Genomic DNA, 14,878 nt, shown 5'->3' with positions numbered 1-14,878 from the left:
TAGCATCAGGTGGCCAGAGTATTGGAGTTTCAGCTTCAGCATCAGTCCTTCCAATGAACATTCAGGGCTGATTTCCTTTAGGATGGACTAGTTGGATCTCCTTGCAGTCCTAGGGACTCTCAAGAGTCTTCTCCAACACCATAGTTCAAAAGCATCAATTCTTCAGCACTCAGATATCTTTATAGTCCAACTCTCACATCCATACATGACTACTGGAAAAACCATAGCCTTGACTAGATGGACCTTTGTGGGCAAAGTAATGTCTCTACTTTTTAATATGCTGTCTAGGTTGGTCATAACTTTTCTTCCAAGGAGCAAGCGTCTTTTAATTTCATGGCTGCAGTCACCATCTGCAGTGATTTTGGAGCCCCCCAAAATAAAGTCTGCCACTGTTTCTCCATCTATTTGCCATGAAGTGATGGGACCAGACGCCATGATCTTAGTTTTCTGAATGTTGAGTTTTAAGCCAACTTTTTTCACTCTCCTCTTTCACTTTCATCAAGAGGTTCTTTAGCTCTTCTTCACTTTCTGCCATAAGGGTGGTGTCATCTGCGTATCTGAGGTTATTGATATTTCTCCCAGCCATCTTGATTCCAGCTTGTGCTTCATCCAGCCCAGCATTTCTCATGATGTACTCTGTATAGAAGTTAAAAAACTCAAGGACATGGAATAAAAGATGGCAGTGGAGGCGGGCAGTGAGAGAAGAAAGAAGGGACAATCAATTTAGTTTGGACATGTTGAGTTTGCTCTGCCTATCGAACTTAAAAAGAAAATACACCTAGCAAGCAGGTAGATCTAGGCATATAGCTCAAAAGACAGAGATTAGATTTGGGAGTCAGCATAAAGAATTAGAAGGAAAGATAGTCAAGGGTGAGCCATGGTTGACACTTATACTTGGAAATGAGCATAGGAAGAGATGCTGCCAAAACCAAGAAAGGATAAACTACTAATGGAGAATGAAGAAGCTGAAATGGTGTTTTGCTACAGAGGGATGTAAGAGTGTGATAGATCTAATAACTGGGTTTTGCAAGCATTTTATTTGTGTTTATAGAATAGACACATACCATTTCAATGAGGCTTTGTAGTGGTGGCGATGGTTTACTTGCTAAGTTGTAGCTGACTTTTACAATTCCATGGACTGTAGCCCACCAGGCTCCTCCTCTGTCCATGGGATTTCTCAGGCAAGAATACTGGAGTGGGTTGCCATTTCCTTCTCCAGGGGATCTTCCCAACCCAGGGATTGAACCTTCATCTCCTGCACTGCAGGTAGTCCCCTGCATTGCAAACAGATTCTTTATGGGAGCCACCAAGGAAGTCCTGATACATGATTAAATATACTACATCCTTTTACTTCCTGTGATCCATGGAACAGTGGCTTGATATCCTAGGAGCTTGTTAGAAACGCAAATTCTTGGCCCATTCCAGTTTTGCTGTATCAGAATCAGCATTTTTAATAAGCTCTCCAGATGATGTGCATAGATTCACAGTCAGTACTTCTGAACTGAACAAGAAATAAACTGTATTATTCTTATTTCTAATAGGTCTCCAACTTTAGTCCATGTGATAACATCTGGTCAAATTATCTTTCCAAAATAATGATTTATTATGTCAATTCTGCTCTTAAAAAAGCTGTACATTTAAGCAAGTTGGGTAGTTTTGCCTGGATTGCAAATCCTTTCAAGATTTGGTCTCAAATTTCTATCAAATTTACATGTATCCTTCTTCCTAAACCTCCTATTTTAAACAGTCTGTCCTGACCTAAGTTGTTCATTTCTACTTCTCTGTTTTTGTTCATTCCCTGTTTCCTACTTGGTTAACACATTCTTTCTAACTACACAAATCCTATCCATCCTTTCTATTCTAGCTAAAAATTCACCTTTTTAAAACTCTCACAGACCATTCCAACCTACATGATGCTTATCTTTTGACATATTTATATTTATTCTCTTTTCTTCATAATGATAGCTAATTCCAAGAAATTTAGATTTCATTTCTACCTCTGCCACTCACTTGTATAATGCTGGGAAAGTTCAATTAACACCTCTGGGTTTAAAAATTCATCTTTTTCATACATGTGGCCAATAGGCACATGAGAAGATGCTCAACATCACTAACCCATCAGAGTCACAGTGAAATGTCACTTAACACTTGTCACAATGGCTATTATTAAAAAGACCACAAATAACAAATGTTTTATATAGTCTTATTCTTCAATTTTAACATTTATTGTTAAAGTTATGGAAGGTGACAAGAAAAAGAGTTGAGAAATCTAATCATGTAGAATTTAGACCCAGACTGAAACCTTTTGAAAGTAATAAAAATAGTACTCTTACTCCCTACTCTTATCTGCCTAGCTGAGTAAGGGTTCTGTGATTGCTGACATTTTGAGTTATTTCTCTCCCTGCTTTAAACATAGGGTAGTTTCTCTCAAGACTCTGCTTATTTCCCTGGAGAGTTCCACACAAAGGCTTCTGTATAACCACCTTTGTTTCATAAGCAAATGTCTTATACAGGACAAAGAAGGAAGAGGGAGGCAACCTTCACAGAATATCAACAGGCTACAGATTAAATGTACCTTGTTTCCTCTGCTAAATTCCCAGCAAAGATTTCCATCTGAACAGTTATAAATTCTTTCCTCCCACATTCCACCTCTGCATTTTAAAGCATTTACTTTGGGCTTTTTCAATATAGCACTCTAAGACTGAGAAAATTTAGATTTGCATCAATTGTACTTTAAAAATTGTTCTCAGTTTTATGTAAGATAGTCAGTCCAAGAAAAGACTACACCAAAGATCTGCATATTCTCAGAATTGCCTATATCTAGCTTACAGTTTTGTTGTTCTTAATTAATTATTGGGAAATTATTGGTACATTAATTATTGGGAAATGTCTATAGCAAGTCAACAATTAGCCCCAGACAATCAAATATTAGCTTATCAACACAGTAACCTCTTAATGGTGTTTTGGCTTTCGTAGTAAGACAATGCAACATGTAGTATATATAACAAGTTACTTCCTTTTTAATACAAAAGTACTACATTAGGAGGAGAGAATGAACAGAATTGTAGTCTAGAACAGCATAAGGTAAAAATGATACACACAAACAAAAAGCACCTTTTACCTTATGATAGTCTTAGAGCTCATGAATGCACCTGGTGGCAGGGCCAGAGTTAGCAGTGGGTAGGAAACAAACTCAAAATCTGGTGAGTTTGTTCCTTAGAACTTCAGGCCTGCTCTGTGCTGTTGGAACTCTTGGATTCATCCTATTTCTTTTCAGAAATTAATTTTTGTCATCTTTAAAGGTGTATCTGCATCAGGATAATTTTTAGATATGACCGTCTCTGAGAAATGTACATCAGGCCTTGCTCACTTAGGCTGGCAGCAGAGGGGCAGAAGAAGTATGAAGGAAGTGATGTATGTATATTTACATTTTGATGATAACCATCCATGTGTGTGCATCTCTTGATTGTACAATAGAAATGCATTGTTAAGTATTCAAAGGAAACATATTTCTTTAACAGTTTAGATTGGATAATGATGAACCCTCTTAGAAGTATTATACTTGGTGTACGCTGTTGCTTTATGTCTCACTTTTAACTGAACATTAAGGAATGTAGTATTTTAATCATAACTCTGCCATTATCTTTATCTAGAGGACTGTTGCCATTTTTGTCTTTTCTGAAGTTTTTGTCACCAAGAAAGGTAGGATTATATATTTTTTTCCTTCCAGATTGAGTTGGTGTGGTGTATTCTTGGTTATCAAAATACTCATAGCTTTGGGACTTTGAGACAGTAAACATTCATAATGTGTGAAACAGCCTGATACATAACTGTATGATCATACTTACATAAAAATGGATGTTTAGTTGTGCAATGCACAAATTAACCTAGAAGGACACATCAAATGGTAAACTGCCTGTGATTATGAATGACTTCGCTTTTTGCATTTTTTGGTTTCCCATTATGCATGTTAACTCTTAAGAAATAAATGTTATCTTAAAAATCTTTAAAAAAAAAAGACAAGTTACTGGTCAGGTTCAAATTTAACCTACTCCTTGTCTTTTCAGTGGGTTCTTTCTTTTCTTTCCCAGGGCTAGGGCGTCCGAGTCAAGTTAATACTAGGTGACCTGTAGTACTGACTTTACCAGCATGGGTTCTAAGTTGGCTGTTTACTTACCTATATGGACTTCTCTAGCACTAAACTTTCAGGTAATTGTAAATGGTGAATTAAAAAAAAATGTTTGAAAAATATGTCTAGTAGCCTTTACTCCAGTGTTCTCAGAAAAAGAAAAAATCAAGAGGTAAGAAGAGAACTTTAAAAGGTGAGATTAACATTAAAAACTATTACCTTTCGGGTTACTGGCAAGATGCTGTGTTTTAGGTCTGGACTATACTGTGTCCAGTTTGAGCCTAAGCTGAGGTTTATAGGTGTCTGAACATAGCTTGTGGAATGGTAGGGCAGACCCTCCTCAAAAGCATATTTGAGCCCTGGGAAAGCACTCATCGTTAGAGCAGAAGGAGCCAGGCATAATGAGCTTTTCTTAGTGACAAGGTGGTGATAAGACAGAAAGAGGCAGTTATGGGTGACAGATACATCAGGGTATCTATCACTCACATCTGTCTCCCACCTTTGTCTCCAGCAGGCTGATATTTGAGGGTTACTAAAGGCAGGCACAACTCCTGTGAACTGGAAACAGTGCCTGGTGAAAGGTGGCATTGTGCATAGAAAGGGTTGCTCAGGAAGAGCAGGCTTGATTTTGATCACAAGTATCTGAGATGCAGTTGGAGACTGAGAGAAATACTTGGGGAATTTAGCAGACAGCTGAGTTAATTGAGTAAATGGGGGTAATGTGCTCTTGGAGATGGGCAATTATAGTCAATGTGCCTCCTTTTGTACTTACAGGTGGGTGAAGTCTGGAGAAACTCAAGTTATATAAGAACATAAAAATCAACACAAGAGTCCTAGGAAATAATTGTACTTAAACTTCAAAGCATCAGTTAGTGCTAATTTTGACATTTCTCTCTTACTCATCTTGCCTGTATCTTCCTTATCTTTCTTGAAACTAGTAAAAGTGTGAATAGGAATAACACCCATAGCAGAGCAACATATTTCTCTGGTTGTAAAAGGCTTTCCAGAAAAATGTCTACCACTAAAGGAAATAGACACCTCCACAAATCTTTGGCTTTTGAAGAATGAAATAAGTGGAAATTATGGAATTAAATCCCTTTCTCTTTAGCAACAATCTCACCTAGTTAGTATACCCAAAATTTGTATTTGTACCATAACAACTTCAAAATAAAATCCAATACTTACTTGTCTCCCACAATTCCCAAGTTGATTGTGGGGTAACCATGTTCCTGAATTGTTGCTAAGAGGGTTGAACGATTGCTGTCTCGAATCTTTCCTGGTAAGAGGTCATCTTCAGGATTTAGCAACTACAAAGCCAAAAAAACCACCACAAATTATTTTCTTAGGATAATACTGCCTATTGTTAATGGGAAAAAAAATAGATCTAATAAACAGAGTTTAGCATATCTAGCACCTACAACATTATCTGGCACCAGAAAGATATATACTCAAAGGATCTTTGGTAAATAGTGAAAGCCAGGAGAATGAAAAAACATTTCTCCAGAATTAAAAAACATGCAGAAATTCAAGTGACTAAACAGTAGGTCAAATATCACACCAGCTTTGGTTATAATTTGACAAAATAGTGCTCTGGAGATAGTGGCCTTCCCACTGGCTGTTTACTGGGTCAAACCGGGAAAAAAAAAAAACCAAAAACAAAACACACACAACAAACTTTCTATTTTCTCTTTCACTATTATTTTCCAAACTGTCTTTCACTGAGAATACTTAAGGTAGAGACTCTGACATGATATTCTCAAGTCTGAAGAGACTGATATTTTATCTTTTCTTTCAAGCTTTTGGATATCTTTTGTGAAGCGGGATCAGTAATACCAAAAAAGTTAAACTTATTTGAAGGATAAAGAGCCAGATATTTTGTCTATATTAGCAAACTTAAACAAGTAATACTTAACTGCATACACTCACAATTCCATGACTTTGAACTGAATCTTCCTTTAGAGATTTAATATCTACAATTATATGTCAATAAAGAAAACTATAAGAAATTTCTTTTATGTTAGGATGTCCTAGTGAGGCAGTATGGCATAGTAGCAAGAGTCTGCCTTATTCAGATGAGGTTAAAATTCAAGTTGCCCAAATATGTTATGCCATAATATCCCCATTTATAATACACAGTAGTGGTAATAACTATCTTGAAAGGCAGCTGTTAGGATTGAGATAATGAACACTCAGTTAATATAGACAAATAGGAAATAAATGCAATTCTCTGTACTTTCTTTATTAAATATTGAAAAAGCACCTAATTCCTATTGCCTTAATATTGTTACTTCCACATACTAGTATAGATGGAATCAGTTGATAATGTGAACATAGATTTACATTAGATTATAAAATACTAAAGAGTAGGCGGTCCTTAACACACACACACACACACACACACACACACACTCAACATGCAACTTTATACAATTTTAAGATGTACTCTGATTTCAGAAAATTAGAAAATGAAAAAAAAGTACATCTTTGAAGTGAGAAAACCTGAAATATTATCTTAGGAGGCTGAAGTCAAGCCTGCATATTTCAGACACTTAGGCTGTTAATATGGTTAATACCTAGGGCTTTCTATATCAGTATTGCTCAAGCCCCTTCAGTCTTTCCTTCCGACTCATTAGTGATACCATGTAGCTGGACTTTTGGCTTTATGCTGGAAAAGTAGTAGCTTTTCAACCAACTGTCCCCTTAAATTATCTGGAGAAAGACTTTGATCATCTTATTCACTGTCACCTGGGAGACTTCCCTTCAAATTCTGCACTAATCTAACTTAATCAGACGCCATGTGACACTGCAACCCACTCGTACCCTTTGTCACTGGCAGAGCTGGGAAAATTGCTATTGCAGTCCTAATATAGGTTGATTTTCTGATCTTAACTAACACATAGTTATTGAACTTATTATAATTTTATAAAGGCCAAGACTCACAGCTTTTTAACTGCATTAATCAGACAAGTTGCAACGGACAGAAAAGATTTTTTTTCACAAAGGGTACTGACCACCAACTAAGGAATAAGATTTCCCTGTTAATAGGGCGTTTTCTTTGCCATTCATGTTCTTCTCTGTTATTCTGCTGCACAAAGTTCCAGAAATAATAGAACAATTAGAGATCACTGGCTGTTTGTCTTTAAAACTGACATAATGAAATATTAGCTAGTTAAATGAAGGTGTGGGATTTCCAGCGCATTTTAAGTATTTTCAAAGAAAATATGCAGAATTGAACGAAAGATTATAAGGTTGCATACACTAGAATAAATTCACAATATTCCTCATTAAAATGGAATCTAATTTTCTGACATCTTCTGGTCATCTCTAGAATGATGCCTAAAACTTATTATAGTTAAAATACAAAAGAAAACCTACAATACAAAGTAAAAAAACATAACCCATTATCTTCATATCTTATTACTTTCTTATCTGCCAAATGCCAAATTTCAATTTCCTATTTCTGTTACCATCAATGGTGCCTTTGTATTTCCAGCTTTCAAACATTTAACCTTTGATTTTTTTTCCCTTTGTAGTCTACTATCTTCCCAAAGGTTTCAATCCTTAATCCTTACTCCATTCCTCAATGACCCTAGGTTTCCATTCACTCTCTTATCAACTCCCCATTCTTATGAATTTCAGGTATTCAATATATCTGAATTTCTTCAAAAGCCTTATAACTGGCTATCTTGCCAACAAACTCTTTTTTTCTGAGAGAAAATAGATATATCAACTTGCAAAACAGACAAAGTATACCAAACCATGATATTTAACACAAACTATCTTAAGTCAAATTGTTATAACACAAGATTATTCAGACCTATATATTCCTATAACATCATGGACAAATAGAGACAATGGTAAATCCATATGGACTCTTACTCCAAAGAAAAAATGAAGCTGTTTCAGCAATTCACCTACTTTACAAAATGTGATCAGTCTCTGCTTAGACCACATTTACAAACTACCTTACAACCAGCCCACGACCAATCCCAGTCCTCAAAATCCTATAAGTATCCTTCTGAGGGCACGGCACAGGAGCGGCCAAGAGGAGATACCCCACGTCCAAGGTCAGGAGTGACAGCAGAGAGGAGATACTCCATGTCCAAGGTCAGGACCGGAGGCCGTGAGGAGATACCCCAAGTCCAAGGTAGGGAGCAGCGCTGTGCTTTGTTGGAGCAGCTATGAAGAGATACTCCACGTCCAAGGTAAGAGAAACCCAAGTAAGACTGTAGGCGCTGAAGGAGGGCATCAGAGGGCAGACAGACTGAAACCACAATCACAGAAAACTAGCCGATCTGATCACATGGACCACAGCCTTGTCTAACTCAGTGAAACTAAACCATGTTGTGTGGTGCCACCCAAGAAGTGCGGGTCATGGTGGAGAGGTCTGACAGAATATGGTCCACTGGAGAAGGGAATGGCAAACCACTTCAGTATTCTTGCCTTGAGAATCCCATGAACAGTGTGAAAAGGCAAAAAGATAGGACACTGAAAGATGAACTCCCCAGGTCGGTAGGTACCCAATATGCTATTGGAGATCAGTGGAGAAATAACTCCAGAAAGAATGAAGGGATGGAGCCAAAGCAAAAACAACACCCAGTTGTGGATGGGACTGGTGATAGAAGCAGGGTCCGATGCTGTAAAGAGCAATATTGCATAGGAACCTGGAATGTTATGTCCATGAATCAAGGAAAATTGGAAGCGGTCAAACAGGAGATGGCAAGAGTGAACGTCAACATTCTAGGAATCAGAGAACTAAAATGGACTGGAATGGGTGAATTTAACTCAGATGACCATTATATCTACTACTGTGGGCAGGAATCCCTTAGAAGAAATGGAGTAGCCATCATAGTCAACAAAAGAGTCTGAAATGCAGTACTTGGATGCAATCTCAAAAATGACAGAATGATCTCTGTTTGTTTCCAAGGCAAACCATTCAATATCATGGTAATCCAAGTCTATGCCCCAACCAGTAATGCTGAAGAAGCTGAAGTTCAACGGTTCTATGAAGATCTACAAGACCTTTTAGAACTAACACCCAAAAAAGATGTCCTTTTCATTATAGGGGACTGGAATGCAAAAGTAGGAAGTCAAGAAACACCTGGAGTAACAGGGGCAAATTTGGCCTTGGAGTACAGAATGAAGCAGGGCAAAGGCTAATAGAGTTCTGCCAAGAGAATGCACTGGTCATAGCAAACACCCTCTTCCAACAACACAAGAGAAGACTCTACACATGGACATCACCAGATGGCCAACACTGAAATAAGATTGATTATATTCTTTGCAGTCAGAGATGGAGAAGCTCTATACAGTCAGCAAAAACAAGACTGGGAGCTGACTGTGGCTCGGATCATGAACTCCTTATTGCCAAATTCAGACTTAAATTGAAGAAAGTAGGGAAAACCATGAGACCATTCAGGTATGACCTAAATCAAATCCCTTATGATTATACAGTGGAAGTGAGAAATAGATTCAAGGGACTAGATCTGATAGACAGAGAGCCTGATGAACTATGGACGGAGGTTCGTAACACTGTACAGGAGACAGGGATCAAGACCATCCCCAAGAAAAAGAAATGCAAAAAAGCAAAATGGCTGTTTGAGGAGGTCTTACAAATAGCTGTGAAAAGAAGAGAAGTGAAAAGCAAAGGAGAAAAGGAAAGATATACCTATTTGAATGCAGAGTTCCAAAGAATAGCAAGGAGAGATAAGAAAGCCTTCCTCAGCCATCAGTGCAAAGAAATAGAGGAAAACAATAGAATGGGAAAGACTAGAGATCTCTTCAAGAAAATTAGAGATACCAAGGGAACATTTCATGCAAAAATGGGCTCAATAAAGGACAGAAATGGTATGGACCTAACAGAAGCAGAAGATATTAAGAAGAGGTGGCAAGAATACACAGAAGAACTGTACAAAGAAGATCTTCACGACCCAGATAATCACGAAGGTGTGATCACTCACATTCACCTAGAACTGGACATCCTGGAGTGTGAAGTCAGGTGGGCCTTAGGAAGCATCACGACAAACAAAGCTAGTGGATGTGATGGAATTCCAGTTGAGCTATTTCACATCCTGAAAGATGATGCTGTGAAAGTGCTGCACTCAAAATGCCAGCAAATTTGGAAAACTCAGCACTCTATCAAGGTGATGCTCTCCCTTGTTCAGAAACTTTATTATACACAGCTCTATATGATCAGCAGGCTTCCCAGGTGGTCTCTGTACTAAGATCATGATAGTCATTGAAGTCCCCACCACACTTAGGCAAGACCTCATGCCAGCAGTATTCTCATTTTGGTTACATTGTACTTTACTGAGGTCTTCTGAGTCTGTGTTGGGAGAAGTTGTTATCTAAGATGGTAAGTCTAGCATTTATATTAAGCTCTGATCCTTTTTTCTCTCATTGACTGGATTCCAAATTCAACTTTTCAAGTTTCCAGGAAAAGTATAACAAATTTTTAAATTGGTCAGAGGTAAAACTAAGGAGAGGAAGGGGAAATAGCCCACAAATTTCTTCTTCCCTTGTATTCAGTCAGTCAGTCAGTCAGTCCGGTTGCTCAGTTGTGTCTGACTCTGCGACCTCATGGACTGCAGCACTCCAGGCTTCCCTATTCATCACCAACTCCTGGAGCTTACTCTCTTATACTGCTGCTGCTTTTTATCTGCTTCAAGATTTGGGGACAGCTTTATTCCTGGGATCTTGAAAGGATCATTCACAAAGCAAGAAAGCTCAGGAAAAACAGAAAGATGGTTAAACTTTGAGCTATGGAAAAGTTCTGACAGATGCTGGTTTCCAGATAATAAAGGTGGTTGGAGGATTTCATTGTAAGATTTGGGTGGGGCTGTTTAGAACTAGTGACACTGCGTTAGAGCTGGGAGCCTGTCCAGCCTGGAAGACTCATTTTATAGATGGTGTGGCAGGAATACCAGAGAGGAGCAGCAGCATGTTCAAGATAACTTAGTGATGAAGTTACAAGTAGAGGGTTTCCCAGGTGGAGCTAGTGGAAAAGAACCTACTTGTCAATGCAGGAGACATGAGACATGGTTCAATCCCTGGGCCTGGAAGAGCCCCTGGAGAAGGAAATGGTAACCCACTACAGTATTCTTGCCTGGAGAATCTCATGGACAGAGGAGCCTGGTGGTGAGGCTAGTTCTGTGAGGTCACAAAGAGTTGGACATGACTGAAGTGACGTAGCATGCACTGATCTTTTTTGTTGAGCTCTCAAAGTTAGCTGAAATTTATTTTGTTTAGCAGGGGAGCAGCATACGCCACTGCAAAATGAACCTCTTTGGTACGTGGATTATTTTGAGCTGAAGGCAATCAAAACCTAGCAGACTCAACAAAAACTTTTATGACTCCCTTGACTGCCTAAGAACTTAGACAGGGGACCTGGCCCAGAAAAAGAGCTATTACCAGGAGAAAATTTTTCACCTGAAAGACATACCTGTATGGCAGGGCAAACGACTGATTACAAAACATCTGCTCTTCTCATCTTCCTGTGAACTGCCCTTCTGCCCCTTTGAAGTCCCAGGGCCTTTCCCTTCCTCAGTTCAGATTGTATACAAACCTCAAATGCATGACTGCTTTTGAGTCTCATATTTTTATGGGATTCCTGTATGTACAAGATTAATATTTTCTCCAGTAATCTGTCATTTTAATTATCAGACCAGCCAAAGAACCTAGAACCATATATGGAAAGTTTTTGTGCTCCAATTCAGTTCAGTAGCTCAGTTGTGTCCGACTCTTTGTGACCCCACGGACTGCGGCACGCCAGGCCTCCCTGTCCATCACCAACTCCCGGAATTTACCCAAACTCATGTCCATTGAGTCGGTGATGCCATCCAACCATCTCATCTTCTGTCGCCCCCTTCTCCTCCTGCCCTCAATCTTTCCCAGCATCAGAGTGTTTTCCAATGAGTCAGCTATTTGTATCTGGTGGCCAAAGCATTATTCAGTGTTGATTTCCTTTAGGATTGACTAGTTTGATCTCCTTGAGTCTCCAAGGGACTCTCCAGAGTCTTCTCCAGCACCATAATTTGAAAGCATCAATTTTTCGATGCTTAGCCTACTTTATAGTTCAGCTCTCACATCCATACATGACTACTGGAAAAACTGTAACTTTGACTAGATGGACCTTTGTCAGCAAAGTGATGAATCTCCTTTATAATATGCTGTCTAGGTTTGTCATAACTTTTCTTCCAAGGAGCAAGCGTCTTTTAATTTCATGGCTATAATCACTCTCTGCAGTGATTCTGGAGCCCAAGAAAACAAAGTCTGTCAGTGTTTCCATTGTTTCCCCATCTATTTGCCATGAGGTGATGGGACAGGATGACATGATCTTCATTTTTTTGAATGCTGAGTTTTAAGCCAGCTTTTTCACTCTCCTCTTTCACTTTCATCCAGAGGTTCTTTAGTTCCTCTTCACTTTCTTCCATTAGAGAGGTATCTGAGGTTGTTGATATTTCTCCTGGCAATCTTGACTCCAGCTTGGGATTCATCCAGCATGACATTTCACATGATGTACTCTGTATTTAAGTTAAATAAGCAGGATGACAATATACAGCCTGGACATACTCCTTCCCCAATTTTGAACCAGTCCTTTGTTCTATGTCCGGTTCTAACCATTGCTTCTTGACCTGCATACAGATTTCCCTGGAGGCAGGTAAGGTGGTCTGGTATCCCCATCTTTTAAAGAATTTTCCACAGTTTGTTGTGATCCACACAGTCAAAGGCTTTAGTGTAGTCAATGAAGCAGAAGTAGATGTTTTTCTGGATGATCAGAGTACCCACTCTTTGTTACAAACTTCTATATAACTTGACCCACCCCTCCTCCTTGTAGCAGTTCTCTCAGGGTTACTTGAGACGCTGTCTCCTGGGCTTGAAGTCCTAAAAATTCTCACCCAATAAAAGGTAACTCAAATGTGACTATTTTTTAAGTGGATAGTTTGAAAGTACTTTTAGAACAGAGGATGAATATTATTCTGAATATTCAGTGATTATCATTTTTATTGTTATGCATTGCTTCAAAATTAAATTAAAGTAAAAAACCAAAACATTTGAAACCTCTTTTGTTAAACCCTCAGGAGGAAGTTCTCTGTCTTATTTGTCTAAAAGAGAAATCATTTATTTTAAGAGACCTCCCTCTTTGTTTCTGTACTTCAGAGATTTAATCCTATAGTCTTGATGGAATTTTCAATGGGCCCAAGAATGTTATAATGATTTACTTTCTCTCTTTTTAATGTACTGAAATGGGGTTGTCTGCATCTAAGACTTTTCTTCTCTTTGCAAAGGGAAGATATTAGACTTCTATAGGTCAGTAACTATTTCCACATCCATTGCAAACATCTCCCTTACATACCCTTTCTTCCTTTTTTCCTCTTTTGGAAAAATTAATTATCAAAAGTAAACGACTTAGTGACTGAACAGCAACAAAATACATTTAAAAATAGTTAACATGGTATATGTTTTGCTATATGTATTTTATCATAATTAAAAATGAAAAAAAAAGTCACTGATGACTTTGGTAACCAACATTTTAGGGAAGAGTGATGCCTTTAAAAAACAGTAGAAACTAATACCACTTTGTAAAGCAAGTGTACCCCAACAAAAATTTAAGTAAATAAACAACAACACATTAAAAAAAGGGGGGGTAAGACATAAAGGAAGTATTTCACTCTATAGTAGGAAGGGAAAAGTGATGAGTGAGATTAGGCAATGGTGGAACATGAGGTTGTTGTTCACTCACTAAGTCATGTCCGACTCTTTGCAACCCCATGGACTGCAGCATGCCAGGCTTCCCTGTCCTTCATTATTCCCTGGAATCTACTCAAACTCGTCCATTGAGTCGATGATGCCATCCACCCATCTCGTCCTCTGTTGTCCCCTTCTCCTCCTGCTCCCAATCTTTCCCAGTATCAGAGTCTTTTCCAGTGAGTCAGCTTTTCACATCAGGTGGCTAGAGTATTGGAGCTTCAGCTTCAGTTCTTCCAATGAATATTCAGGGTTGATTTCCTTGAGGATTGACTAGTTTGATCTCCTTGCTGTCCAAGGAATATGAGGTGGAATATCCAAAGGAAGTTGTAAATGAAGGCTTGCATTTACAAAAGAGGTTAAGATTAGGGCGTTAGCTATGAGAAGTTGCCTGCACACATTAGGCATGAGAGGAAAAGTCTAACGGAGAATCTGGAGACAGTGGAGGACACAGCAGAGGACAGCATCTTGGAATATTCCAAGCAGGGAATGGAGAAAGGCATGATGAGAATAAAAACGAGTAGTTGTCAGGGCATAAAGAGAGAACTGTCATAGATCACTAGGAATGAAGTAGTTTTCAGGTGGTGGGTGAGGAATGTCTCTGGTGTCAAATGATATATACATGGTGAGGAGGTTGAATATCAGAGCAGGTTTTGGAGGTTAGGAGGTGATGAGTGTACTCAGGAAATCAGTTTTTGTACTAATGGGACACTAATGAGATTTGGGAGTTTGAGTAGAGAGTGAGGAAGGAAAGGCAGTATTGCTGACCTCTCTTTCTAGTGGACAGGAGGTGACTATGCAGTAGCTCAATGAGGAAAAGTGGTATTTAAATATAGGTTCTCTTGTGATAGTGGTAATCTTTGTCTATTAGGATGTAGGAGGATGAGCCACTAGAGAGAAAATAGAGAACCCAGAAGACACAGGAAATAATTTAGAAATCAAATATCTGAGGAAGGTGAGAAAAAGTAGGCTTAAAAGCAGAAGTGTTCTTTTAGGAAGGAG

At 38.6% G+C, this 14,878-nt stretch overlaps 1 protein-coding gene across 8 annotated transcripts in view; it reads right to left on the bottom strand.

The window, feature by feature from the left end:
• GPHN (gephyrin) overlaps window positions 1–14,878 on the bottom strand; it is a 524,662-nt gene that overhangs the window by 44,980 nt on the left and 464,804 nt on the right. For all 8 annotated transcript variants that reach the window (XM_043472320.1, XM_043472318.1, XM_043472321.1 and 5 more), the window contains one exon: window positions 5,315–5,436. In XM_043472320.1, coding sequence (XP_043328255.1) covers window positions 5,315–5,436 — 122 coding nt within the window. The remainder of the gene's footprint in view (window positions 1–5,314; window positions 5,437–14,878) is intronic.

Source organism: Cervus canadensis, chromosome 6, assembly GCF_019320065.1.
Source record: "Cervus canadensis isolate Bull #8, Minnesota chromosome 6, ASM1932006v1, whole genome shotgun sequence".
NCBI lineage: Eukaryota > Metazoa > Chordata > Mammalia > Artiodactyla > Cervidae > Cervus > Cervus canadensis.
This window is presented reverse-complemented; position numbering and strand designations above follow the sequence as displayed.